General features: G+C 42.1%; 7 protein-coding genes and 1 long non-coding RNA gene across 16 annotated transcripts in view; 4 read left to right on the top strand and 4 right to left on the bottom strand.

Moving 5' to 3' along the window:
- Window positions 1–181: 181 nt before the first annotated feature.
- On the bottom strand, window positions 182–7,595 carry zgc:136858 (uncharacterized protein LOC678543 homolog). Of its 5 annotated transcripts, none has more exons than XM_052060716.1 (19): window positions 7,353–7,595; window positions 7,212–7,274; window positions 6,336–6,450; window positions 6,082–6,251; window positions 5,476–5,587; window positions 4,784–4,890; window positions 4,465–4,591; window positions 4,267–4,387; window positions 3,481–3,566; window positions 3,260–3,387; window positions 2,634–2,693; window positions 2,304–2,367; window positions 2,125–2,219; window positions 1,693–1,821; window positions 1,517–1,631; window positions 1,302–1,439; window positions 1,064–1,230; window positions 566–648; window positions 182–490 (listed from the first exon to the last, which is right to left on the bottom strand). In XM_052060716.1, exons 2-19 carry the CDS (start codon window positions 7,212–7,214, stop codon window positions 295–297), a joined length of 2,016 nt encoding a protein of 671 aa, XP_051916676.1. In that variant the 5' UTR covers window positions 7,215–7,274; window positions 7,353–7,595; the 3' UTR covers window positions 182–294. The 5 variants fall into 5 exon arrangements, with proteins under 5 accessions (XP_051916676.1, XP_051916674.1, XP_051916677.1 ...); XM_052060714.1 differs by having other exon boundaries at window positions 6,082–6,256; XM_052060717.1 differs by having other exon boundaries at window positions 6,082–6,256; window positions 6,336–6,415; window positions 7,212–7,595.
- A 139-nt stretch (window positions 7,596–7,734) lies between these two features.
- Window positions 7,735–14,523, bottom strand: LOC127597586 (interleukin-17 receptor A). Of its 3 annotated transcripts, XM_052060729.1 has the most exons (12): window positions 12,265–12,770; window positions 11,882–11,906; window positions 11,629–11,772; window positions 11,414–11,532; window positions 11,231–11,351; window positions 11,105–11,152; window positions 10,874–11,028; window positions 10,630–10,704; window positions 10,450–10,522; window positions 10,041–10,136; window positions 9,481–9,533; window positions 7,735–9,408 (listed from the first exon to the last, which is right to left on the bottom strand). In XM_052060729.1, the coding sequence occupies exons 1-12, from the start codon at window positions 12,349–12,351 to the stop codon at window positions 8,809–8,811; spliced, it is 1,596 nt and encodes a 531-aa protein (XP_051916689.1). In that variant the 5' UTR covers window positions 12,352–12,770; the 3' UTR covers window positions 7,735–8,808. The 3 variants fall into 3 exon arrangements, with proteins under 3 accessions (XP_051916689.1, XP_051916690.1, XP_051916688.1); XM_052060730.1 differs by lacking the exon at window positions 12,265–12,770 and adding an exon at window positions 14,388–14,523 and having other exon boundaries at window positions 7,735–9,533; XM_052060728.1 differs by having other exon boundaries at window positions 7,735–9,533.
- LOC127597593 (zinc finger protein 846-like) lies at window positions 12,998–15,939 on the bottom strand. The gene is made up of 2 exons (XM_052060741.1): window positions 15,482–15,939; window positions 12,998–14,861 (listed from the first exon to the last, which is right to left on the bottom strand). The coding sequence occupies exons 1-2, from the start codon at window positions 15,672–15,674 to the stop codon at window positions 13,900–13,902; spliced, it is 1,155 nt and encodes a 384-aa protein (XP_051916701.1). The 5' UTR covers window positions 15,675–15,939; the 3' UTR covers window positions 12,998–13,899.
- A 2,141-nt stretch (window positions 15,940–18,080) lies between these two features.
- LOC127597606 (troponin I, slow skeletal muscle-like) lies at window positions 18,081–20,462 on the top strand. Its single transcript, XM_052060767.1, has 6 exons — window positions 18,081–18,194; window positions 18,290–18,421; window positions 18,485–18,574; window positions 19,907–20,077; window positions 20,146–20,253; window positions 20,387–20,462. Exons 2-5 carry the CDS (start codon window positions 18,317–18,319, stop codon window positions 20,230–20,232), a joined length of 453 nt encoding a protein of 150 aa, XP_051916727.1. The 5' UTR covers window positions 18,081–18,194; window positions 18,290–18,316; the 3' UTR covers window positions 20,233–20,253; window positions 20,387–20,462.
- LOC127597609 (uncharacterized) lies at window positions 18,166–27,686 on the bottom strand. 3 transcript variants are annotated; one of them, XR_007961680.1, is made up of 3 exons: window positions 27,549–27,686; window positions 26,118–26,211; window positions 18,166–18,499 (listed from the first exon to the last, which is right to left on the bottom strand). It is a non-coding gene; the product is annotated as an uncharacterized LOC127597609 (long non-coding RNA). The 3 variants fall into 3 exon arrangements; XR_007961681.1 differs by lacking the exon at window positions 18,166–18,499 and adding an exon at window positions 19,947–20,047; XR_007961679.1 differs by lacking the exon at window positions 18,166–18,499 and adding an exon at window positions 21,783–21,910.
- On the top strand, window positions 20,696–23,122 carry LOC127597605 (troponin I, slow skeletal muscle-like). The gene is made up of 6 exons (XM_052060766.1): window positions 20,696–20,779; window positions 21,586–21,627; window positions 21,703–21,834; window positions 22,362–22,451; window positions 22,546–22,719; window positions 22,815–23,122. The coding sequence occupies exons 3-6, from the start codon at window positions 21,730–21,732 to the stop codon at window positions 22,899–22,901; spliced, it is 456 nt and encodes a 151-aa protein (XP_051916726.1). The 5' UTR covers window positions 20,696–20,779; window positions 21,586–21,627; window positions 21,703–21,729; the 3' UTR covers window positions 22,902–23,122.
- On the top strand, window positions 24,589–27,941 carry LOC127597604 (troponin I, slow skeletal muscle-like). The gene is made up of 6 exons (XM_052060765.1): window positions 24,589–24,659; window positions 24,784–24,822; window positions 24,901–25,032; window positions 25,501–25,590; window positions 26,061–26,234; window positions 27,556–27,941. The coding sequence occupies exons 1-6, from the start codon at window positions 24,627–24,629 to the stop codon at window positions 27,640–27,642; spliced, it is 555 nt and encodes a 184-aa protein (XP_051916725.1). The 5' UTR covers window positions 24,589–24,626; the 3' UTR covers window positions 27,643–27,941.
- Window positions 27,779–27,958, top strand: part of tnnt2d (troponin T2d, cardiac) — a 32,231-nt gene continuing 32,051 nt past the window's right edge. The window contains exon 1 of the mRNA XM_052060760.1: window positions 27,779–27,784. The gene's annotated coding sequence lies outside the window, so the exon portion shown is untranslated. The remainder of the gene's footprint in view (window positions 27,785–27,958) is intronic.

Raw genomic sequence — 27,958 nt, forward strand, 5'->3', positions numbered from 1 at the left:
AACTCCACACAGGGAGGCCGGAGCTGGAATCGAACCCGGTACCTCTGCACTGTGAAGCCGACGTGCTAACCACTGGACTACCGGGCCGCTTATACATAAATTAATTATACATAATTAATTTTGCATACCCAATATTGTTATGCATACATACAAGATGTCACAAAATTGATTACACCTGTCAGAGTTTTATAAACATTTTATTATGTCCTTTCATAGGACAACACGAAAGACATTAAACAATGTACAGCTTGTCAAACTGTGTAAATTGACAAATTGGACCAACTCCAAATGCAGTCAGTCTATCCACATGAAAGTCGGTTTGGGCCAGCAGTGATTTTCGACATGGCCGGGCTCTACCGAGTGTGTCGTCAGGACGGGGGAGATAGGATGCGGTGATGCAAGGGACAGGCGTGCGGCCAGGAGACCCATCCGAACACATGTGTCCGTGTCTCGTCCCTGGACGATCCCGGCAATCAAGGCGCCTGCGAGACTGGCCGCAAGACAATGATCACTTGTCATTTGTGTTAAGATTTGTTTTAATATCAGAAAACCAAGTGTTTTCTACCTATCCCCTGCTCCTGAGACGTTCATTGTCTCATGTGCCGCTACACTCAGGGCTGGGTAGTGGACAGCGCACAGCTTCCTCGTCTACAAATACAGACAGTCACAGTAAGATATTTATTATCTTTGATCCATCCATATGTTGGTGGGTTGTGTCCTGTGCCCGCGCGTTGGTGTTTTTTGTGTGCATACGTTTCCTTTTTTTTCCCAAACGGTAGGTCCTAAGAAAATGAGTTCTCAGAAAAAGTGACTTATGTTCACCGAATTAAAAATATGAGCGGCTGTGGCGAAAATGGCAAAAGCATTTCACTTCAATTGTAGTTCATTTCATTTCAATGCGGGGAGGGAGGGAGAAATTGCGATACGACTGATTTGAGTTTGTATTTGTCACGGAAAGGCTAAAACTCGCAAGTCAACCACTGTCATTTTTTTCTGAGCTTCACATTTTGAATGCATCTCTTAACTTCTCTAGTTTTGTGAATTGAATTAGTCAACTTCTTGCCTTCCTCTGTTTCCTTGGCTTCAAGTTGACGGAGCCCACGTGGTGTTCACCGCATACCAAAACTCCATTCTTGCCCAGGGTCACCACAAGGCAGTGGAGATGCTCCAGAAGGGGGCGTGAGAGGGCCACGGCCAGACTCAGCACCTGCTCCAGGGAGTTTGGGAGCACTGACAGCCCCCCGCCCCAGAATCACATGCTCACTTGGACATGAACGCAAACAAAACCTTCAGATTTTTACCTTCAGGTGTTTGGAGGCCAAGTGTTTTGTTCATGGTGCACAATTCCGCCAGGTTGGGTGACGCGTAGGACAGCGACTTCCAGGCGTCCGACAGGAAGGGCTTACAAGCTTTTTCTGAATCCGTAGGCTCGTACCAGACTGCACATTGAGGTTACACCTCATTCATTAAAAGCTGTGAGTTTCATTTTAGGGACTTTTTAAAATATCCAATCTACCGTTGATGTTGTGATGTTTGGCGACGGAGCAAACATATCTGATGGTGGATTCCGGGATGTTGCCATCAAGACACACCAGAGAAGACGACAAAAGCTGCTTTTCAAACCGTGACACCTATAGGAAGATCGTATAGATGACAATACATTCATTTCAGAGTACAATCAAAAGAACTTACACATCGCTCTGTTATCTGCTGATGAATGTCCATGTCGCCCAGTCCAAGACTGAGTTCTCCATTTTCAGTGATAACGGCACAGTAAGTAGCTGTGCTTTGACCTTCCAACCTCATCACGTTGCTGGTGTCCTGAGGGCAAGAGCACACACGGCAACGTCATTTACCGACCACAAACTCGTAGTATAACTTGAACAAGCATCTAGGGACTAGGATTGAAAAGCGTGGGAAAGTTTCCAGTGAATTTCCATGAGAATTAAAAATTTGGGGGAATAATTGGAAACTTTCCTTGGGAATGAGTCCAATTTAATGGCAATATGTCATATTGATGCATTTATGTAAAATATTTTTGTCACAATCAAAAACCCGTGCAAAATAGATGGCTCTCCTTGCCCAAAATTCACAGAATTCTGCACCCCCACTGATGATAGCTACCATATGTTTGCAGTAGTTGAAGACGGCATCGCTGTGAGAATCAGCTCCAGTGGCCGAGATGAACATCGGCTGATGGCCCAGACGGCTCAAACAATCTTAAAAGGCAAGCACACTGCAAAAATGAGTGCCATCAGATTTCACAGGAAAAGATAATCAAAATAAAGATCACATCTACGCACCAGCGATGTTCCGTCCTACGCCCCCGTATGACTGACCAACACTTCCTGGGTTGGTCTGTCCAAACTCAAGAGTGACAACAAGAGTTTAAAAATAACCATTATTTTTGTTAATCCATCTATGCCAATGACCTCTAGTGACAGGCAAATCAATTAATTTGCTCTTCCATTCGATTTCAGAGAGGACACAATTGATAAGCGTATCCACTTTTTGTTATCTTTTTGGTTTGGTTGTGTGCAGTGAGAGTTTTTTTTTTTAACATTCAAAACGTGTGCCTTGGCTCAATAGAGGTTGGGAAACTGCTGTCTGTGTGATACAGATGATAAACTTACTTGAAGTGTTTTTGTTTTTCCTTTTGCAATAAAATCCACATTTATTCCTCCGATGACAACCTGCAGCAAAACAGAATTGCATTGTTGCTGTGTACTGAGCTTTCGGGGGAAAATTCACTTTTGAATAGGCTTGTATACAAATAGTTGGGTCACAGAAACGCTTGCACAATCATCACATTTGAAATGAAACAAGTGTATTTCCTGAAAACGTGTCTGTGAGCAAGCCTCGCACACGTCATAACACTGAGGCTAATTAAAATAATAACCGCCCGCTCATTCAGTTTCTCTGCCCCATGACATGTTAAGATAGGCTGGGTGAAGATCCAGAGCTGCTTTCAAGCGAAGACACTGTCAGCATTACCATTTAGAAACAGCGAGGTGTGATACCCCAACTATCTTGTCCGAGCTAAAGGTAAGCAGAGCTGCAGTAACTCTCGTTGGATGCACATATTCGTGTTAGCAAAGAGCGTTAGCTTCTGCAAAGCGGGACTTAAATAGCCACTTGATTACAGCGTAGGAAGTGCCACTTATATGAGTGAAAAATCTTTTAGTGTTTGCTTTTTTCTTTGGCAACAGTTTTAAATAGTGGGTGGGGAAAAAAAACATCTGAATATGCTAACACTCACAATACTGGATTGAGATTGTTTAGCGCGATGATGTGATGCGCTACTTGACTTTCTTTTCTTCATCCGCTTTGACAGCGCGCAGGCGATCTGACTGCCAACTTTAGCATTGTTATGAATGAGAGCAATATCTACAAGCAAAATGAAGGAGTGGTAACATACAATATTGGTGGCTGCATTTCTATTGCAAGGGTTCAATTAGACATGATTTGTTCGAAGGATACTGGCTAGAAGGGACTCTCCTTGCGTCAGCTCGTTGACCCTTTGGAGAATGTACGGCGTCACGTCTCTTCCAGCGATACCTTGAGAACTGAGTGACGAGAAAAATGGAGAGCAACTGTTGTGCAGAGATTGAGACTATGAAATCTGATAATGGTCAGAAGAGGTCAGCATTAGCCTTTTAAATACATTTCATTTTCTATACACAAGTTCATTCTGTGACCATGCTTAACTTTCCCCATTGAAATGAATGGAAATGACATTCATCCATTTCAACCTCCCCAAAAACGACAACAGCAAAAATGTTTGTAGTGGTATTTTGCCGATTAAAAACAGCACTCTAGAACACTGAACTTTACAAAAACACCCAGTCATGACACAATTGAAAATGTGTTGACTGAAATAGGGCGGGAGGGTGACCGACTGGGTAGCACGTCCGCCTCACAGTGCAGAGGTGCAGCGTTTGATTCTGGCTCTTTCCTTCCTATGTGGGGTTTGCATTTTCTCCCCATGCCTGCGTGGGTTTTCTCTGGGTACTCTACTGAATGGAACACTTGAAATTGTCCCGGGATGTGCATGCTTTGGCTGCCTGGGGGCAGTATAGTACAAAAACACACTCACAAAGCCCCAGTAACATTCTTTGCAGAGGATAAAGAATATATGCTTGTTAGTATTGTTATGCTATTTGTCTCAATCTGTTAGATTTTATGTGTGCAAGGAAAATGAAGAGTATGTAAGCCAGGTTGAACTTTTCATTCGTATATTTTAGTTATACATGCTATGTTCCATACCTGGTCTCTGCCAAGGCTGTCTGTATTGCGCGCTCTATCTGCTGGCCTGCCGCTGCATGCTCTTGCGGGATGGGCACAGCTATCAACACACCACTGCGGACACCTAGCGACAATGTGCTCTCTAATGGGGGCAAATTTGTGACCGTTAAGGCATTTACAGAAAACGTTGCATTTGACTCTTCAAAATGTTGATTTTACCGATAAGTTGCGCAGCGTTGTCGGGGTCACAGACTTGGTATGGGGAGGTGAATCCGCTTATTGGTGAGAAAAAGGCTGGGAAATCTCTTGACGTGCCATAGGTGGCGACGCAAACACCCTGGGTCTCCTGATTAGGCACAATAAAACGTGTTTGGATGACGGAGGCTATCTCAATAAACTTGTATTTCAAATGACCACTCTAGCTGTACTTCTATCACAGAGCGAGCGACTTCACGAATAGGAACTACCGTACACAGTGACAATTCATTAGGAATCACAGGAATACACGTGCGACCGCGTTTCTTCTCAAAGCTCTTACTAGGAACTCCAGAGTGCGCCCGATGTCTAGAATAGATTTGACCCCTGCAGATACCACAGCGATGGGAGTCCTGCCCAGTTCTGTTAGATCAGCACTGATGTCCAGACCTGGACAAACATCGTAACCGGTAATGCGCAAACATGAGGGTACTAACTCAATAGAGGATGAAAATACAAAATATCCAATAGGGGCAAATGAGACGAAAGATGGTTCTGTGATGAAAAACAAAAGCACACTTATTGTTATGGAGTATAAAGATAACATGCAAGCCGAATAATTCCATCCCTCCATATTCTATCTGGTTTCTTCTTTCATCTCTTGCCTTCCTGTGTGGAGTTTTCATGTTCTCCCAGTGCTTGTGTTGGTTTGCTGCTCATTCCACATTCCAAAAGCATGTCTGACAAGTGTATTCAAGACTCTTAAGGCGCTATCCATAGGTGTGAATGTGAGTGTGAATGCTTGTTTGCTCTTTGGCGCCCTGTGATTAGCAGGCGACAATCCCAAGTTAGCTGGGATAGATTCCAGTTTACCGAATGAAAATATGCACTATTAAAAAAAAAAAATGATGGAAGATGGATGGACTTTTTAAGGATATTCGGACAGCCCCGATTTCCTTCAGGTCACTTCTGCTTGCCTGGACAAAAGGCATCAACCTTTGCAAAGCGCTCCATCATAACAGCTGTCCATCTTACTGTTCTCTCCATCTCTGTGCACTCCCCCGATGCCTCCAGTGACAAAGACGGGGATGCCAGTTCGCTGTGCCGCGATCATGGTGGCCGACACCGTGGTCCCCCCAGAGAGCCCCTGAGGACGCATCATCATCATCATCACATCAAGTCATTGGTGGGAGGTAGTGGAGTATAAAGATTTTCTTATTGTACTAAAGTAGTTTCTGATGACATTTTACTGATACTCGCTTTATTTGAAAATTGTTATTTTTACTCCATACACTGGCAAAATTGCCATATTACTTTGTTTTAACTCAATATAGTTGTTTATGTAACATGGGCTCATGATTGAGTATATGCTCGAGACATGCTGTTGATGCTTTATGTGTGTGTTGTACTTGTGGCTTCTACATGCAAATACAACCCTCTTTTAAAATCGTTAGTTGAGCTGGATCAAATTATATTCCTTTTTTTTTCCCCTTGAGAACATTAAAAAAAAAGGTCCCTTTTTCAAAAACACCAATGCCTAAATTATTCTCCAAATCTGGGATCAGCTTTTTTACCACCTCTGCATCGACTGAATACAAAACAAGGAGCTTTATATTTCACGTTTGAGTGCCGCATCCACACCTGGCTAACCACATACGGCAGATCACGACGAGACACCTTGACGGAGCCGTCATAACGGGCCAGGAAGTCCAGCTCCTCCACAGACAAACCGACACGAACTTTGCCTTCAATCACCCCGACAGTGGCGGGGGTGGCATCTTGGGCCCTCACGATGGCCTCCACCTCTCTGGCTGTGCTGCGTTGATCCACACACTCACCATCACGCTTATTTGATATGATATGTTGTCACACGTGTCGCTATTCAAAGCACATACCTGAGATTGCGAGGATAGGGCATGCCGTGAGTGATGATAGTGCTCTCCAACGCCACCACCGGGCGATTTTCTGCCAGCGCCTGCGATACCGATGGATGAACTTGAAAGGGGCTGTCTAAAAGAGTCATCATATGTTACTGTACAGTAATCAGTCGTGGGACGTAACAATCGGATTTTTGACAAACTAAGGAATAGAGAGTCCAGAACTCTTTTTGCAAAACAAAAAAAGGGGACTCAATGTAAAAAGTCATGAGGAAAATACACTGAATATAGTTGAAAACAGCTTCCTGAAAAATCTACTCAAGTACAGTGCAAAATATTTGCAATTTATAAGGTAGCAAAAAAAAAAGTAGGCCTAAAAGTTATAAAAATATAAATGATAAATAAAATTATTTTAAAAAATCCCATTTAACCATATGAATCCTTTCATTCATTCATTCATTCATCTTCCGAGCCGCTTGATCCTCACGAGGGTCGCGGGGGGTGCTGGAGCCTATCCCAGCCGTCTTCGGGCAGTAGGCGGGGGACACCCTGGATCAGTTGCCAGCCAATCGCAGGGCACACACAACGAACAACCATCCACGCCCACACTCACACCGAGGGACAATTTAGAGCGTCCAATCAGCCTGCCATGCATGTTTTTGGAATGTGGGAGGAAACCGGAGCACCCGGAGAAAACCCACGCAGACCCGGGGAGAACATGCAAACTCCACACCCATATGAAAAATGAATTCTAATTTCTTATTTCAATCACTCAAGCGCTCCAATTGTTCCCCGTATTTAACGACGCTGAAATTACAAAGTACAATTTTTGATGCAATAATGGATACAAATCCATAATTTCAGTAGAGGGGGAAGACAAAAGACCATTCTTACCATTTGGAAATGTCCAAAGTCCTCTTCGAATCATCACTGCGGAGACTCGCTTGAGCATTTTGTCTGTTGAATATGGGGAACACTTTGACAACATGTGGAGAACTTCATGACACTTTGCAACACGGTCCTCTAAACTCTTACCTTTCCTTTTGTGACAGTGCAGTTTTGGAATTCGCTAGTTGAGCAATATGCGCTGCATCGGTCCAAAGCTATGATACAATGAATAAAAGCTGTTTGCGAAAGAACTCAGTGCTTACCTTCTCCGCCGCAATTGGAATGCTGGAAAGTTTGCCCGGTAGGTTGAACTTTAACCCCAGACAGTGTTTACACGGACCAGATTGTATCAATAACAGAAAACCGCTGGTTAGCCAGGAAAAATAATTGAGGAGCGAATGTATGCTAAAAGTAACTACCGGTCTTTTTTTTTTTTCTTCTTCTTCTGTATTTGTGTTCATTGTATTATCACTTCAGCGTCTGAAATCCAGTTGAATTCTCCCATGCATTAATGACAGTTGTCCACAAGTATGTTCTGAGGCCTTTTATTTTACATCATTACAAACAAGGGGTTCTAAAACATTTTTGGGTAACAAGGATGCTTCGGAATCAAATAGAGTACTTTTTTTTTTCAAGGACACCCTGAACATGAATGAAACAGAACTATCACACATACCCCTAAAATTCCAAAGGAATTTTTTAAAAAGTTGACTACGCTTGAGAAAAAAAAGTTAGAATGTTACAGTAACATTTGTTTCAAGAAAAAAAAAGGAGTCACGTTTAGAAGGAAGAAAAAAAGACAAAGACATATTTTGTCAGGAAGAAAAGTTGTAATCTTATAAGGATGAAGTCGTTACGAACTCATTCACTGCCATGAACTTTTAGATTTGCCAAATGGAATGCAAACATTGACTACCACTGACGTAGATATTTTTGTCCAGTATGTTTTTTTTTTTTTTGAGTGGGTTGGTGTGCAAGAGTGTCTCGGGCAGCTTGTCAGTGAAATCCGAATTTGTAAACCACAGTAAAGATCACTTTAGATGGTGGAAATGGCAAGGGAAAATAATTCGCAGCTCATGACGCGAATGATGAACGGCATGTGAAAAAAGGAAGAGAGGTTAAATTTGAAACATGCGGTGAGTCAGTGTCGCTTCTGACACGGTTTTATAGTTGTCAATCTGTAACGAATTATTTTACGATCAAAATGTCTTCTCAGTCGACATTCATTTTGTCTTTTTTTTTTAATATATTTTTTAGCTGTTGTTGTTTTATGGAGTCACTGTTCTGCTTGACACGCTTGACTGTATATTATTAAAGCATGCAAAGAGCTCAAAATCATCCCCCCCGCCCCCTAATTTCTGGCCAAAGAAGGGAGTTGACTCTTGCTTTTGGTGGGTTCAGTTCACTTCTATTGTTACGGAACACAAGATTTTGTGGGATCTTGAAAAGCGCTAAATAGGGAAGTCTGTTTCGAAATCAGCTGCCAGGTAATGAGTTAATTGGCCAAAAGCTAATATCGTGAAAGGAGTAAAGTATGGTATGTTGCTGTTTAATCGTCTGTCAAGCATGCATAGGTAGAAAAGACCATCCTACATGATGGGACTTACTCCTCAACTTCCAATTCTTCCACTAGTTCCTCATCAAACCACTGCGGGTGCTTCAGCTGGTACTCCCGGAAAGCCCCTAAGGCCTCCTGCAAGGCTCGACCTGAGGGGCAGCGGTGATACTCACCCTCTGCAAGTCCTTCAATGTGACAAACTCTACCCGGCCCGTGCTTTTCGGCATCCAGGATTCTGAAGAAGAGCTCTTCGAACTGCTTCATGAGGTTGTATCGAACCGTGACGTGGAAAGGCGAGGGGACGTCTTCCGGGGAACAAACGTCTTCAAAGTAAGCCACCATGTACTTCTCGAAGGTAGCGCGGCGCACCAGATGAGGGACGATGAGGCCGAGAGCCGGAGTGAGCATGTCGCCCACGGGCGAGTGCAGGTCTTCCCTCAGGAGAACCCGCTTCTCGCCGCACATGGCTCTCCATTTGGCTTGCACTCCTTGCGAGCACAGGAGGAGGATCTTATCTGAAGAGCCTTCGATTTGTTCTCTCTGCCAGTCCAGCCACTGGATGCGGCCCAGTATTCCCAGTCGGGTGGAATCCAGTAGATCCAGGATCACCTCAATGCCGCATTTGGCCGTCAGGAAGGCGGAGAGCTTGAGGACGATGTTTTTGTATAAAGGGTGGTCAAGGGAGTAAAGGATGAAGACTTTTTTTCTTTCTGGCACCTGCAAACATTGCGGTTGTTGGTCGGCAGCTGATGACGCCATACCGACGAGATCTGAGGAGAAGAAAATTGAGACCGCTGCAAAATTAGCAGGCCCTCCGATGTTGCTATTTAAAGGTTTTTAGTCTATCACCGGGATGTCACCAAATTTTCATTAGCGCCAGTGGGGGGCCAATTTGGAACACACAATGACTAATCAGATCTATGACAAAATTGCCATTTTAAATATGGGCAACATACATGGAGACATGCAAAATATGCGCCTTGAATATATTTCATGTTTCATAACAGCTCAAAGGGCTGTTTTGCACAACATTCACCATTCAAGGACAGCACCAAATTGCTGAACAGCAAACCGACTGCTAAGTGCAGGAACTCATTTTGTGCATTTTTAAAGAAATCAATTCACTAAAAAATGTTTATATTACTGAGTTTTTTTTTTTAATTAGTCAAGTGGCGACTCAAGAGTACGGTCACATGTGGCCCACGGGCCACCAGTTTCTCACCCTGGTCTATCACCTTGCAACAAGGTTGGCATAGACTATAATCAAATCCTATTACCTTTGTAGGATGCAGCCCACAGAAGATAGGCAAAACAAACACCAACAAAGACCACCCCCACTGCACCCTTAATCACTGCATTCCGTGGTGGGATATCTAACAAAACAAAAGGGTTGTTATTTCTTAAACACAAGGACCAAAAAAACACGCCATTAACACCTATTAAGTCCCATCTGAATTGGTTGTAAAATTAATTTAAACACTGCCATACTGCTCATTGAATGTGAAAGAAAAAAAAAACTTTTGTCAATATTTTCATTTTTGTGTACTTTGAGTCACTTCAGTAAAAGGTCAACAAGTTTCAGGATGTAAAGGTGTTTCTTTTGCTATCAAATGTCAACCCAAAGTGCGTCACGTGATGCACGATACATGGACTGCTCGTTCATGCTAAAGAAATTGCAGTACTTACACAAACAGTAATTGATATTCATTTGTTCGAGACGACAGCCGTTATTCACGCATCGTTTGAAAAATGGCTTAATCTTGGGGGTGTGGGGGAGAGGTAAAAAAAAAAGAACATTAAGCTTTGATACACGAAAATGATATATATATATTTTTTTCTTACAGGAAGCCTGAAAACAAAACTTACTGTTATCAGCAGTTCACATTTTAGTAGCTTTGACAGATCCAGGCCAAAGGTGACGTTTAAAGATGTTCTGTTCTCCTGTTTGTGAGATTGAATAATTAAGATAAGATCAATTCTGTGTCATAATAATATGGGAGGCTACAATCAATGGGTCCTTCTCTGCACTTCTTTATCCAAAGCCATTCTATAGCTATGCTGCGCAGAGTATGCTTGACAAAAGTCAGTTTCATTATTATATTGTGGTTACCTTGGACACACTCTTTGAGAAATGGATGCCATCACTCTGGATGGAGACCTGGTATAGGTCGGAATGCTTGTCAGCCTCAAAGCCCACAAAAACCGACAGCATTTGATGCTTCCCCAATGAGAAAGCAGTTGCGACTTGAGCGTCCCAAAGGCTACCTTAAAGAATAATACATTTTTAAAATTGCAATTCCCGGCCACCACTACCGTATTTTAAATACAATAAACAATTCACCATTTTCCAAACACATCTGGGAGTTTCGAATTATTTCGTCGTCACATCCTGGCCATGACAGCAAATATTACAACATGAAATATTTCAGAGTCAAATATATGTCACACTCTCGTGGCGATACCTCACCTGGTACTGTCACTTGCTTTGTGATGGCGTTATCGCCAACGTCAGGTTGCGGCAAATTAGACGCCGTCAGTGTGTACGTGTGGCCGGCCTCCACCGACACCCGAGATAACGAAAATGCCCACTAAGTAGGAAAACACGGTTACTTATTTGGCACAGCTCAAGTTGAACACGAAGCTCCTTTACCTTGCTAAAATTGGGATTGAGCTGCCGGTCGACACTGAAAGTGAAGTGCACACACACGCTTTGATTTGTATGTTGATCAACAATACGCAACTGTGACCCCTGGAGTGTCAGAACACTTGCTGGAAAAGAGAGGATGAATCTGAATGTTTTTAATTTTTATTTTTTTTAAAGGACACGGTACCGCGTGTATACGAAAAGTGTCAAATGTTACTCACCATCTGCTTTTAGCCTCCACGTCACATTCATAATGGGAACGGACAGATGGTGGTCCTTACCAATTCCCACGTAGTCTGGGCCCCACTCAGGTGCGGTGGGAGCACTGCGACTGGGCACCACCTTGAATGTGTCCGTGCAGTTATCTGACATTAAAAAAAAAAAAAAAAAGGATGTGTGTCATGTTCACAGGGGTCACGTTCACAGGGGTGGCAGGAATCGGTATTTATATTTTGGAGTGACTTAAACACTCACACTTAATTGTGCAGTTATCGAGACCCTATAAAACAGGACAAGAAAACATCATGAGATTACCACGTGGCAAAAGCACTCACAATCTATTTCAGTAGAAATACTCGGGTTAAAAAAAATACACTGGTAAAAGTAGATATTCTGATGCAAATCCTGACTCCAAGTCCCAAAAAAAAATGCAGATTTTTACATTGTATTTTCTTATTGTTTGTACAGTGTCCTTGGGTGGCATGAAAGGCGCTTTTAAATAAAATGCATTATTATTATTCCAAAATGTTAAGTACAAACTGATTTTCAGATTTGAGCATTGAATCATATTACACTTGTATGAGCCGAAGTGCGTTGGATTGTCACAGCTATTAAAAAAAAAAGAATTGAATCCTTACCGGCTGGTTACAGTCCGCTATCCAAAGGTAAGATGAGGCTGCAAAGCCAGTGGCCAAACACGAGCAGAAGAATGCCACATGGATCATTGTGGAGTTACGGGCGCGAGAATAAATGAATGAAGTTGCCTATGAGGGAAGATTTGGTGACACGACTTTCCATTTGTGTGATTTGCATTCAGGAAGAATGCTGTTATCGGGTGCCATCATCAAATGCAAACCCCGAGTTGACAGGAAATGTTGCTCAATGCTATTTATTTTGCAGTTTCGATTTTTCACATTCACCTATTTTTAAAATGATGAGGGAGGGGGAAAAAAACGCATCACCAGATAATAAAAGTATCTATTCATCCATCAATTTGTGAGTTTTGGGTTGTTTTCTAATCGGCTATAATGCCATTTCACTTCACATTCGCAGTGTATCTGGCTCATAAATATTAAACAGGTTTGAAATTTGTCATCCTCTGAGTGGAGGGGGAAAAAAAACACTTAAACAAGTCACGTAACAGCATAATTGCTGAGGATAATCTTTAGAGAGAATAAAACTCGGCCTTTGTAGAATTTGATCATTAATTGAGGAAAAGGCTGCGATTCAAAGACAGTATTTATCGCTATGTGTACACTCCCTTCAAAAACTAGAATGGCACTCAGAGTGCCGGTTGACTTCATTCAAAAGGCCCAAACCTGTTTCAAACAATTTATTCTCCATGTGAATTAATTTGTTGCAGGCTAAAAATGTCCCCAAAATAACTTTTATTCAGTGTGCAGACAACGGTTAACATAACATTTCAATTTACTTTGGAAGTTCCACTGTTAGTCTTAAACAGTTTAACAAGGCAGAAAAATAACATTTTCGTTATTCCAGACATTTCAAGGCAGACCAACTCCCTCAGAATCATTTTAACAGGAGAACTCAGTATGACCTTCTATATACTTCTGAACGTGCGTGTCCATTTTTTTCAGCGTTCCAGTACTTTTTGCACAACTCATCGTTCTCCAACTATCCCATCCATGGATTTAGTAATTGAATAAAACACCCAAATGTCTATGTTCAGGACTACTGATGGCTGGCTTGGTGAGTGACATGGGTGCCAGAGATGGGAGCGTAAATAGGAGGATGTTGGGAGGTCCAGTTGTTGATTAAGTGGCTCACCCTACGGCAGCCTGCCCTGTGTGTTGAGTGCAAGTCGGTCGTCGTCGTCGTAGCAGCTCGCGTGTGTGAATGCGCTTCATACTTGTTTATTGTGTGAGTTTGTGAAGGCAACTGAAAGTGCACCGGTAGTGGTGTTTATTTTTGACCACATGTAGGGGGCATTACAATATGGTCTGCCTAATAGCGGTGGTACCTTTAGACCTTCTCCCGCAGCTGTCTCGCCAATATATTTTGACACAGAATGTTACATGAGTCTGCAGTAACATTTACATGTGGAAAAACAGTAAGTGCAAAACCTTGCGGCAGAGATTTTGCTTTGAAGTATTCAATTGATCATTTCAGCACTGAAACATTCATTCAAAAGTTGCGAGAAGGTCAAATTCAGTTGAGCTGTTAAGGTTATTTGAAGTTCATCCTTAAATGTGTGAGCAGGTGATGCTCAGGTGATGACAGAATTCACATCAACGCCAGTTTGAGAACTTGAATCAAATGTACTTCTCAGGCTGTGACATCATCGATGTTGTTCTCACTTTCGATTGGTCTTCATCAAGCCGGTGAGACTCTTCCAGGTGTGTTTTCTCTCCGGTGTGTATCCTCATGTGTAACGCCAAGTAGCTCGCGTTTGACACTTTCTTTCCACAAAGGGTGCAAGAAAGGGCCTGCTCTGTGCTGTGCGTTTTCCTGTGCGCCACCAAACCGCGTTTCCCGGTGAATCCGGCGCCGCACACAGAGCAGGAGTAAACGCTCCCTTGGATGTGAACGCGAGAGTGTTCCACTAGACTGGACCGGTGTCTGAATCGTTTTCCGCACACCGAGCACCAGTGAGGTTTCTCCCCCGTGTGTCGCCTCATGTGCAACACCAGACTGCTCTTTTTGGCAAACTTCCAACAGCAGAGCGTGCAGGCGAAAGGCTTCAATCCGGTGTGGCTGCGTAAGTGCATGACTAAATCCGAACGTTGCGTGAAATTCTTACCGCATATTGAGCACCTGTGAGGTCTCTCCCCAGTGTGGCTCATTGTATGCCTTTTCAAGCTCGCCCTGGACATGTAAGTCTTGCCACAGTCGCCGCACTGAAACTTCTTTCTGTTACCCAGGGAGTCTACGTTGCGGTGAAGACTCTCATCCAACGAGTCGGACGTCATACGGTCAGCTCCTAAGTCCGAGGGGATGTGCGGCTTTGATGCTTCACTGTGGTCTTCAGCGGTTTCTGCAGTCAAGCTGCTAGTTAGGAGCGCCGGCTCTTTAGTGTCATGGCTTTGTCTGTAATGAAGGTGCGAGGACCTGACTTCATCCCCTGTCCTATTCCCATTTTCACCCTCCAGGTTGGACCAGTGATCTTCCACTTTTATGTGGCAGGGCTCCAGTGTTTTCTGTTCTCCCGCATTGCCCTGCCATTCATGCTGCTCCGAGCCGAACTCTTCTTTCATGCCCGTAGGCTGCTCGACATCTACAGGAGAGAATACACAGAGAGAAAAATATATTTAGTGAAGTCAGATATTGTGTAACTGGGGTTGCAAAAATTGGGATGTTAAATTGTTTGCAGATTGTATACACACTGGAGGGGAGAGATAAAGTTTTGGTCTTGAATTCCCTGAACACATACTGTAACTTGTAAACAATAGTATAATTGGCTTTCGGTTGATTGATTTAATTGGGATTTATGAATTATATGATACATCTACTTTAACTCATAAAAAGTATTGGTACAGGCAATACTGGCCCTGTATTTATTAGGTGGATGAACTCTGGACCTTGTAATTCCATAGATTTTTTATTTTTGGTCTCTTGTGATGAATTTTGTGTGATTAGTCATGTCTCGTGCTGCTGGGCCTCTCTGGATGCAAATGTAGTTTTTGAAAATAAAATAACTTAAGTACAGGAATTTATTTGATTAATTTAAGTGTCGGATCAATGCCAAAAATATGCAGTATCTCACACCACTAATCAGTGGATGTTAATCATCCACTGTATTTACTTCATGTTTTTGACATGCTTTCAGCATCGAGAAACTCGAGGGAAAAAAAAACACGTTGTGAGAGGAGAATAAATTGTACAATACGTACAAACCTTCCAATTGTAGTTGCACACTTGGCCTGAGAAATGCGTCCAGCAGCTGTCGCTGTCGTTCGTTCTCCTCTTTGGAGCGACACAGTTCCTCTTCGTATTCCGTTATGGTCCTCTCAAAGAGCCCGAATATCTCGTCAGCGGCCTCGGTTAGTCGCCTCACCACCAAAGCCCTCAGAATTCGGACTTTACACATCTTAACGAGTGCACTGCTGTCGTAATTAACTGATCCAGGCTGTTTCCGCAGTCGTCTTGACAGAAGCTAGCAAGCTAAAGCTAATTTGGAAGCTTTGACAAGTCGACGAAGGTTAAATGATCGCGACAGAAAGACTTTATGGTATTTCACTGCTAAGCGCCATAAACTGTGTCCATATGAAACTGAGACTAAAGGATGGGATGACTTTAGAATCATGCCACTTCCTCCGCTTGGCAGATTTATCAATTTCCGCCTTTTCTTCTTCTGTTGTCTCGAATGTAGCTGGGAAAACCATGACGTCACTATACTGCCACCATCAGGAGTCACTTGGTTCCAACAATCAGAGAATCTCTCCAAAAGTAGGAGAATAATGTGGGATTTTTTTTTCTGGAATCCTTAATCTGCGAATTTTAATTGGAGTAAATGTTGCCAATTTTTCCTTTGTCACTTATGGGCTCTTTCGCATTCTGCTACGTGTTAGAAATTAGCACAGTATGTGTGTACCCTCCTATAAATATTGTTTTAGATGTCCCATGTCCTCACTGGAAAGGCAACGCAATAAAGTGTTTGAGCCCGGACGGATAAACACCTCATGCCAATGGACGGCAGGAGATTTTGGAACAGCAGTCTTTAAAGCCACAGGAGAGATTACATGCTTGAACATAAAAATTCCTGTCACGTTTTCGCCTGAGCTCAGCTGTATCAGTTGACACATCTCAGCCACATGCTGATTGGCATGATGTCTGACGCCAAAATACAGTGGATGGAAGAAGTGCACACATTTCTGTGTGATAGCCACCATTAACCATGTCACATTTGTGAAATTATTTATCTTCATTTAATTTTTTACTTCACAAAAACTTGGCGATTGAACAGGGTGTGTAGACTTTTTATATTACTTGTACATCTGTGTGATCCATGTGTGCCAATCGGATAATAAAAAAAAATGCTCTGCTGTGTTCCAAAGTCATGTGGCATTTGATGCCAAATTCTATTCTGCCATAGCCAGGGACGCCAAACGTGCTCGGAACACCTGATCTCTGCACCAAGGATGACTGAGCTGCCACTTGGCTGAGGCACACATACTATACAAGGTGTGTCCTTGTGCTGCACGATAACATGCAATAATGTGTCCTGACTCTGGACCGAATCCAGAACGGTTCCATTGTGATGCACCAATAGTCAAACGGGAGTGGAGGGGATATAATTGCGTGCAGAGATGCAAGTGTGTCAGTGCATCGATCGTTTGAGTGCTAGTTTGATTCCTATACTTGCCATTTGTGATCGATTTCACCTTCAAGGTAAGTTGGGATGATAATGCGCTGATTTTAAAATAAATGTGATTTTTTTGGACCTCGGAAGCCCTTCGGGTGTCTATTTTATTTGCGTTAAATCCAATTTGGATTTAATGAGAGGCATAAATGCCTCTCGACAGCTGGTATTCATACGCTGAGCTTCTTGAACGATCTCTCCATGCTTCTTTAAGTGAGCAAATGTAACCCGAGACTTGACCTCTCGATGCAACGATGGATGGTAACGGCGTGCTTAACCTGCAACCCGTGAACCGCAAAGCTTGCTCGTACAAACTTTCATGACCACTTCAGCCAACGTTTTATCATTTTAACTGGTCGTGATTATGTGACGTCAGAGGCACTTATACCTCTCTTTTTCAAAATGTGTCTCCAATTAATAAAGGGAGGAAGCTAAAAAGATGATTAAACTGGAGCGTACGCTTAGTAAGTCTAAATTTGTGGAGGCTGGTTGAACACTGTTTTAGAAATTCGGCCTTGTGTGAAAGCATACAGGGCCATGGCAGCTGTTTGCACCCAGAACTTCATGTTGTTAGATTTAGCAACGCAGTAGCCTTCTCTGTAAAAATAGAAAGGATTATCTTGCTGTGGAAGGATACTGACATGCATCTGAAAGGAAAAATAATTACAAAACAAACAAACAAACAAAAATCATACAAAGTAATAATAACATAAGCTTTGTTTTTGCCCCAAAGCAACAATAAATAGCAGTTATGTCTGAAGGGTGAGTCCTATTTTTTTCTACATCACTCCTTACATCATATTTTGCTTTTAATATAACTTTTATTGCTTGTTTGTTTGCTTGTCACGTGTTCCATGAAAGACCGGTGAGTATGACTAACATACAATTTTCATCAGACATTTTCTTGTGAATGTTGAGAGACATCACTGAGCCACAAGTACGTGGCCTGTTGTGCCCCCCCTCCTCCCATTAGCAATGAATTGTGGCCCCCTCCAGCATTTAAGTTGTCCATCGCTGTTCTAGGATGTTCCATTTGTACAATGACACCACATCGCAGCTTCCGATATTTCAGCACGGCTCAGCAATTGGGTCGACAAAAGTATTAGCGTAGCATCACGTTAGCATTTCAATCCATGCTCATCTCCCAGCATTCACCCAAGAAGCTATTCCAACAAGATGACAAAAGCGTAGTCATTTACCTCACAGAGAGAACCAAAATATTCAGCCACCCGCCGACTGCACTTGAAGGTGAGTCCTGCAGATATGAGAACATGTGAGGATCATTTTCCCCAAAACGTCACGTGACTGCAGAGTCGTCACCAGGATGCCTTCTTACTTTATAGTCCATCTTGCTGAGAAGGGCCACCTCGATGCTTTTGTCTGAGAGCCAAGAGAAAAGAGCAGAGAAGGAAAGATTCCTCGCTGAATGTTTCCCTCAGCCAAAGACCTCAGACCTGTCAGTCCAACAACTCCAGGTACCAAGACGACAACGTCCACATCTTGACTCAACCCGCTGCTAACATCTTCTTTCTTTGCAGGAACTGTGTAAAGAGCTACACAGAAAGATTGATGTCACAGATGAAGCTCGATATGATATTGCGTTGAAGGTGGACAAAAATGCAAGCGAGGTAAAATACATTCTACATTTTCCAAAATAAAAGATTTACACAACTTACAATTTGAATAGGGGTAATTATATTCAGAAATAGCACGTGAGGATATATTTGGAAACCGAGGTTTGTAATAAAAATCGCTTCAGCCACACAAACGGGCAGTTTCCTACACAGCTAATTTAAAAGCAGCAGGTGGGTCCTCGTGTACAAATACACACTACTGTGTGACCCAGTTAGTGAGACGCTATCATCTCCGGCTAAGCTTAGAAAGGCATGTTGCAAATGAGTTAACATTTTACAGAATGCATTTTTCGGCCTTCATCACATCGCATCCCACATATTTAGTACCGTGCACACGAGTGCTATCAGTACGACTACAGCTGCAACCACCCAGTACAAATGTAAACGCATGACTGTTGAGCTGTTGTGCGGGTCCGCATAACTAAAGGGAAAGTCAACCTGGAATCCCAGATGTGTGAGGTAGGTCAATAGATAAAAAAATCTGTAATATATAGAGAACATGAAAAACAAAGTTGCATCCCGTTTTACTCCTCTCTGCCGCTTTAAATACACTGAAACTATTTAAATCCATTTATTAAACGTATTGTGAACATAGCACAACCATTGCGAGCAAAAAATGTATAGCAAATACTGTACATACTGTGTTGTAGTGGCAGTACATGCATGTGTCTTTAAGAGGCGGGGCTTGTTGTGGAGGCTGCATGTCAGCGTCTGGGTGTGAGCTGTGGCCTCGAGCAGGTGGGTTTTTTAATGGGGTTCACTTTTCTTCCAAGTTCAGTAAATGACTGAAGACTGCATCGGTAACGGTGGCTCTCCTTTCCCACATGCGATGGCATGCAAACAGAGTACAGTAGAGCATTATAGAGTAACTAAATACAATGTTCCTCTGAAAGTAATTTCCAACGCCAAAAATATTTAGAATTGTTAACAGATTGGCAAAAGACGGCAACAAAACCACACATTTTTGTCTAAATCAAGCTCCTATACTCACTTCAAAATAGCTCCTTGGCACCAAGATGACACAAGATTGCAGCAAAGCACAACTGTTGTCTAAATGAAGCTCCTCAACTCACTTCAACATAGTTCCTGGGCACCAAGATTTCTTTTTATGGCCATCTTGTGGTGAGTCCAAAAATAACATAGAGGTGAATACAGAGGATAGGTTACACCGAGGTGGTCCATCCATCTATACATCCACAGCTTGGATTTCTATATCACACCGATATATATGGTTGCTAAAAAAAATTGGTGTGTGAACGATAAACCGCAGCATAGCAAGGGCAAAACGATGAACAATGAAGTCATGAAATGTGTTGTTGGCTGCAGATTGAGTCACTGAGACAGAAGATTGCCTCATTGAAGGGGGTCCGGCGTCCCAGCTTAAAGAGGGTGAAGAAAAATACAGAAAACTTGCTGGGCGCATACTCCGACCCCTCCAAACTCATGAAGGCTGATTTCAAGGCCAACCTTAAGACAGTGAAGAAAGAAGACGAAAAAGTAAGGTTCAAAGTTAATTACGTGTATCGAGGAACTACATGAAAGTGTTAAATGTTTATGGTCTACAGCGGGAAGAAGTGATTGACTGGCGTAAGAATGTGGAGGCCATGTCCGGCATGGAGGGCAGGAAGAAGCTGTTTAACTCTGGACAATAGTTAAATTCGTCACCATAATTGGTGAGTAGGTGTGTAGAATAAAAGCACTTTGACCCACTTAAAGTAGTTGTGAAACTCTTCTTTGTTTGTATGTATTGACTGAGTTATAATAAGTCATGCACAATGGTATTACTACTTTTTTTTTTTTTTACAGGTTTGGGGCATTATTTTGAATGGTGAATGTGCTTTTTACCGGTTCAGAGAACTGTGATTAAAACATTACAACCATTTTCCAGCTTGATTTGTTTTGTCTTTGTTGCCTAGTACAGCTTTGTCCAAAATCTAAAATGATTTCAACAGCATCAGTACCGAAGACAAAATTAATAGGTTAATTCATTGCTATACAAAAAGCAGTGGATAAAACTGAACTATGATAATAATCACTGGACAGCATCCTGATTTGCATGCTGTTCTGCCTTGAGAGTTCTATTTTAGCTGGCCACTCACGGAGCACACAAGGAGTCCTTGAATGTGACCCGCGGGTCCTCCTGTCACTTTGAGACGGACGCTGCTCACCTCAACAGCTTCCTTTGCACATATAAGAAAGGTATGATGAGTTTTTCTTTATTGTAAGAGTAGAGTTACCGTGGCTAGTCAGTTTTTAATTGATGAATGGATGCAAGAAAGAAGAATTGATCCGTGTGTGAATGTTTTGAAATGCAAAGATTGGATGGAAGGCCACTTCTTATGTGCTACAATTTTGAAGTTTATCTCTATTCCAAGAAAGTGTTTCATTTTGTTAGCCTGGCGGCATAGTCACCTATGCAAATGTGAATATTTTTGGAAACAAGAAAAAAAGAAACATAACAAATTCAACATACACAAAGAGTCCAGATTGCAGTTCAACCTTTTCAGATTACCACGACTTGGTCGGCTGAGAAGCTAGCTACACAGATAATTTTTTTTCCCCCGCAAGTAATTTCAATTGACTTCGGCCAAAGTTAAATAAAACTGAACTGTAATTATGATTCTCCAACATGACACACTTTAAGAATCACTGGCCCTTACAGTTATGCTGTTACGCTAACAATTTGTTCGAATGAGGGCATTCTGTCATGGGTTTTGATTCTGGAGATCAACAAAGTTGTCTAATGTACATGTGTTTTTCAATGCTACAATTGTGATTTATGCAGACTAAAGGCTTCCAACATGTCAGAGGAGTAAGATACAACTCATTTTGTTACATTATTATTTCTGTTTCGAGTAACTTCACAGTCTAATTTATTATTATTTTTTTGTGTGTGTTTACCCTTCAATGTCCACCAAAGACCAGTAAGTCTTTTTTCTTCAACGATCTGTTAACGGTTTGGCATTGATGTAGCCTTTTATGCGACCTGTTGAATTTTTGTGCAGAGGAAATCCAAGATTTCTGCATCACGCAGACTGACCTTGAAGGTATGTTTCATTCTTACAGTGCAATTGATCAATATTGAGTCTCATGAGGACTACCCCCCCCACCCCCCATTTCAGACCAAGCTGCTAAAGGTAGCAACTGTGATGTTAGAGAAGGAGAAGGAAACAAAGCGGCAGGAGAGAGAAACTACTTTGAGCGAGAGACTGCCTCCGCTGCAGCTGTCCGGGCTGTCAGTGCAGGACCTTCAGGTACGCGTGTGCGGTGTCTTGCCTGTCCATCATGTTCCGCTTGAACAACATGCTGTTCTGAATGTTCCACGCGTCGCTGCCAAGTACACACAATGTTCACAGTTGGGGGATGCCTGTTACTGCTGCTGCTGTCGTCATCTATGTGTGCTGCGCAGATTGAATTGCATATTTGATACTGACAGCTTTCAATATTGTCCTTGAGTCTTTTTTTTAGGAAAAATTTCCGACTCGTTTTTGGAACAGCCGTATCTCCTATTGTAAAGTATTACACTTGACATGTTGCTATACTGTATTCTATTGCGATTTAATTCTTCAATTTTATTTTAATACATTATTGGCATCACTTAATACAATGAAGGGTTTATAAAATGGATAGAGATTCATTTAACACTTCTATTTGATTTTAAAAAAACGGTTTGCTGCTATCGTGTGGCAACCGGAGGCAAATATAAACGTTTTTGTTTTTTTAAACGCCAATTCTCAGATTTTTTTTTTGCGACCTCTCATGGTTCTCTTCTCTCTCATAGGCTCTGTGCAAAGAACTGCACCATAAAATAGACGTGGTCGATGAGGAGCGCTATGATATCAACTCCAAGGTTAACAAGAATAATTTAGAGGTTTGGGAATCCATTTATATCCGGTGGCCATAATTTAAGCATTTGGTTGATCACGTGGATTTAGACTTTTTTTTTCTCCAATGGTTTTCTTCAGCTTGAAAATCTCTCTGCCAAGATCATTGAGCTAAAGGGTAAAATGAAGCGCCCCGCTCTTAAACGGGTGAAGATTTCGGCCGACGCCATGTTGGGAGCGCTGCTGGGTGCCAAGGTCAAGGAGTCTGTGGACTTTAAGGCCAACCTGAAGACCGTCAAGAAGGAAGAAGAGAAGGTAAAATCAATTTATTTAGATCCCAACACTGCAAAAAAGTAAAATGAGACCGCCAGTGATTCGGAGACTTGATGATTTTTCCTTCTCACGAACAGAAAGAGGAAGTGACGGACTGGCGTAAGAATGTGGAGGCCATGTCTGGTATGGAGGGCCGAATGAAGCTCTTTAATGCCGGCCAGTAGATTCAAAACAAACAAGTGACCCTTAATTAAAAAAAGGTTTGATTAAGTCATTAAAACCGATTTTTGTTGTGCAAAATATGGCATGTAATAATTATTTGACAGCAATCATGTAGTAAAATGTAGATTTTTACAGATAAAGCTCATCAATGCCAACAATATATCCTTGCCCTTTTTTGAGATTTAGCAGAATTTGATCCAAAAAAATAAAGTCACTTCAATCAATATACAACACGGGGCTCCGTGGTCTATTTGATTTGTGATGAATACCACGAATACTAGTTTAGTTTTATGATAAAACCACTTGACAACCACATTTTGCACTTGTCTGACGTTTAAAATGTTATCACTCACAGCATTTGCACCTTCAAACTATAATTGAGTTATATTTAACTTTTTTTTTCTTTCATGTAGTACTCAAAGTAGCCGCGAGACTACTTGTAGTACGTATTTTTACCGCAATTTGAGAATCATTGGCACTGGCTGTGATTTTGGCTGCTTCATCCCAAAATGGCCAACTATCAACGGCAAATGAGCGTCTTTGTGTATAATATGTAGATGGTATCAATCAATCAAGCAATTTATTCATGCTTGTAGTACCAATTTTATCTATCAATGGAATCAATGATACCTATTTGAGGCATCAGAAGTATCCAAAGCAGGGTATCGATGGCATATTCGATGGTAACAATAGCATTTGTCAATGGGATCAATAATGATCCGTCAGTCATGTGATGGGTGAGTTATCTGGCATATTTAAACCCCTAAAAGGCGAGTCATTCGTTAAAAGACGATTAAGAAACAGGCATTCCAAGAGGGATTTAGCGCCACCTGGTGCTTGGGCCTGAACGAACACAAGGCTTTGATATAGCCAGCAATACCTAGAAAACGCCACTAAGTGGTAGCATCGCTCCGCAAATGCCATTCCTCAACCGTTCAGGTGTCTTCAAACGGTGAGTAGTTTCTATTTATTCTACTTTTATCATACAGCGATTTATTTCCATTTAAGCCTGGGATGAATAAATGCATTTGATATTATTTGTTTTGACAACAGAGCAATTTGGGAATGAATTATTCATTTCAAATCCACCATGGGGCGCTCTCTGAGCAACCAGCCCACGAGGAGGCCATAAAAAAGGCTCACAGGTGGAGATTTTCACACCTCATACACGACGCCGGGCAAGAATGGTGAGGACAGAGTGTCTATTTTGGAAAGCCACTCACAAGGGCGCTGGAATCTATATATCCAGCCTCTTTGTGCCCTTCTCATCTTGGAAAAAGCAGCCGGCCTGTCGTTTTGTTGCACATTGTGGAAGGTAAGAAAAAAAAAACTGCAAATTTTATGACATTCGTAGAATGTATGCGAGGACACCAGTCTTGGTCTAATCTTGACCATGTTTTCATCTTACTTTATTAATTGCTCTTTGATTGGATTTTCTAGTTTATGTCTCACATAAGTGATCAAGTATCAACACAAGGATTCACGTCATTTGAATATCTTACCATCACGTATTTTAAGTGACACGTTTGACCTCAGGACAAAAGTCATGCCTTGTCTACCAAATGTTCTTGGAATGTTTTTCCATTTTTTTCTCAACAGACGGAGACACAAGAAGAGCTGAAATATGTCTGATGCGTGAGTATCACTCGGCTTGATTGTAATATTATGCTTGAGGAAATGTGATTTAACAAGGAACAAACTTTGCCTGTACTCTCCACCATGAATCAATGTCACCTTCTGCTTACGTGCTCAGGACTTCGGTAAGTCCAAAAGTACCGGTAATTCATACCGTCAAAAGTAATTCATATGCATCAACCCATACTCAAAATTATTTCACTTAAAAAGTGATCACAAGTCTTCATTTTTCCATTATTTTCATTCCAGAGACCAAAAATATCTGCATCGCGCAGACTGTTTTTGAAGGTATGATGACAAAGTGACTCAAGTTATGCCCATTTGCTGGCTGGCGTGTGATTTTGATCCAAAATGCTGTGCAATCAGACCAAAATGATCAAGAAGGCCATGGTGATGCTGGAGAATGACAAGCAAGTGAGACAAGACGAACGGGAAAGAATTCTGACCGAGAGAGTTCCAGAACTCCAGATGTCAAGCTTGTCTACACAGGAGCTGCAAGTATGTTTGTCGTCCACATGAAAAACAATGATCTAACCATAGGGCGGCCCGGTGGTCCAGCGGTTAGCGCATCACTGCAAATGTCGTGGGTTCAATCCCGGCTCCGGCATCCCTATGTGGAGTTTGCATGTTCTCCCCGGGCCTGCGTGCGTTTTCTACGGGTACTACGTTTTTTTCCCACATTCCAAAAACATGCGTGGCAGGCTAATTGAACACTCCAAATTGTCTATAGGTATGAGTATGAGCACGGATGGTAGTTCGTCTCTGTGTGCCCTGCTACTACTGCCCGAAGACAGCTGGGATAGGCTCCAGCACACCCCGCGACCCTTGTGAGAATGAAGCAGATCAAAAAAATGGATGGACGGATCTAACCGCGCTGTATGCACATTACTTTAACCCTTTCATGCACTAATAATGATAACCCGTAACCCGATAAGCTGTCCAATGCAGTAACATTGATGTCTACAGACTCTTTGCAAAGAGCTTCACCAGAAGATTGACGCTGTCGATGAGGATCGTTATGACATTGCTTTAAAGGTGGCCAAAAATGATATTGAGGTATGGGTTGTAGTTTTCTTGTGGATGGTATATCTATGGTATGAATCAATCTCCCTATCTGTGGTATCACTGCTATTTGTCGATGGTATACTAAACAGTGGACTATTATTTTCGCAGATTTTACCCCCTAACATTTTTGCAATCAGGTATTTTGTACTTTTTTGGAGGAAGGGGAACAAACCCCATTTTACAAGAATTTTTGCGTTTAACTTTTTTTTTCTACCAAAGTATTTATAATGGATGTCAGCACTCTTAACAGTTGCAATTTTCAAAGGACTGTTGTAATTGTTTTTTTTCTTGGAGATTATAGCATTCTTTGGTCCAATTTACATGACTTGGCGGGACAAAAGACCACACAGTTGCTTCTTGAATCGATAACGTGTGTATCAGATTATTTTTGACAAATGATTATGAATAGTAAGCCAGTGTTTTTTCTTTTTGGGGGGGGGGGTATGGATGAAAAAAAAAAGTTGCGAGACCTGTCTCAGAAGATCTACGAGTTGAAGGGCAAGATGAAGAGGCCGAACCTGAAGAGGGTGAGGGTGTCTGCAGACGCTATGTTGGGAGCGCTGCTGGGCTCCAAAGTCAAAGAGTCTGTGGACTTCAAGGCCAACCTCAAGACTGTGAAGAAAGAGGAGGAGAAGGTGAGAGTTTGTCTGCAAATTTCTCTGCAATTTTGCTTTTACAGACATAGTGATTTTTGACATCAAAACCAAAATATGAGAAATCTTAACACAGGAGGGGGGGGGGGGGGAATGAATGATTTGCGAGACATGTTACAAACGCTCAATCAAGTTTGGGCAGAGTAGCCAAAAATTGTACTCAAACTAAAAAAAAGTCCTACAATAATTATTTGAGCAAGAGTACTGTATGTTGCGGGTGGCCCGGTAGGCCAGTGGTTAGCACGTCGGCTTCACAGTGCAGAGGTACCGGGTTCGATTCCAGCCCCGGCCTCCCTGTGTGGAGTTTGCATGTTCTTCCCGGGCCTGTGTGGGTTTTCTCCGGGTGCTGCGGTTTCCTCCCACATTCCAAAAACATGCGTGGCAGGCTGATTGAACACTCTGAATTGTCCCTAGTTGTGAGTGTGAATGGTTGTTCGTTTCTGTGTGCCCTGCGATTGACTGGCAACCGATTCAGGGTGATGAATGAATGAATACTGTATGTAGCGAGTGAATAAACTACTCAAGTACAAACTAGTGAGTAAATCAGAGAACAAACATCAAAGACAATAAAAAACAACAACAACATTAAAATTCAGATATTGACCAACAATATCATTTTAAACTCAAACAATACTTTTAATCTTTAAAAAGCACAATCGGTTCACTGGGCCGAGATTACATTGAAAACGATGCTTTCTCTGTGTTTTCTCTCGAAGTGGAGTTCTTGTAGGCTGAAATGCAGACATTTTTAAGCACAGTGCATGACGTAGCCGTTTACGCTGTGGCTCACTGTAATGTCGTAAAAGTACCATCTCCTCAAAAATATCCAAGTAAAAGTAAAAAGCATTTTGTGTTAAAATTATTCTGACTTGTATGAATCACCCCAAATGTAACAGTAAACGCAAGGCGTTAGTACCCATCTCTGCGCTCAATGCAACCAGTTGCTCTTCTATTTATGCCGGACAACAGCGCCCCCCTTCAGGTGGCTTCCTAAATGGCTATCGTTATGCAACACATCACTATCACAAAGAAGCGACCGAACTCTATGTTGACCACTTACACAAAGATTTAGGATCAGAAATATTGAACAGGTATAACAATAATGATTGTTGACCCCGACCGTTTTCCGATCGGGAGATTTTGAGACACCCGAAACCACGGTGATCATCGCTCAGAATATTCCTTCCGAGGACTCCAACAGTCAGACATTTGCTGACTTTTATCGAAAGAAGGGGGAAATGCTCAAACTCATTACAGCACACAATTCTGAATGTTTGATTTTTAAAAAATGTTTACCTTACAGAAAGAGGAAGTGACAGACTGGCGCAAGAACGTGGATGCCATGTCGGGAATGGAGGGCAGAATGAAGCTGTTCAATGCTGGCCAGTAGACGACAGGCTTGTCGTCTTTGCAAAGACATTTGCCACTTGAATGACTGTTGCTCACTTCTCAAAGAACATTTTTAGTAATGTTGCTTATCTGTGGAGGGAAATCTTAAAAACGGCATATGTGTGATCATTCTCAGGAGGAAGAATAGCATAGCCATATAAGGGTAACATCTGAATCTTAAGTTTTCCTTTCAACAGTAAGCAATAGCAGTGAGTACAGAACATCATGCTATGTATAAACATGTGCTTTATGCAAAATCTGAGTCGAGTCCGGATGATGCATTCATAAAAAGGTGAATATATGTGTCTTGCTTGTGT

This window comes from Hippocampus zosterae, chromosome 3 (genome assembly GCF_025434085.1).
Source record: "Hippocampus zosterae strain Florida chromosome 3, ASM2543408v3, whole genome shotgun sequence".
Classification (NCBI taxonomy): Eukaryota; Metazoa; Chordata; class Actinopteri; order Syngnathiformes; family Syngnathidae; genus Hippocampus; species Hippocampus zosterae.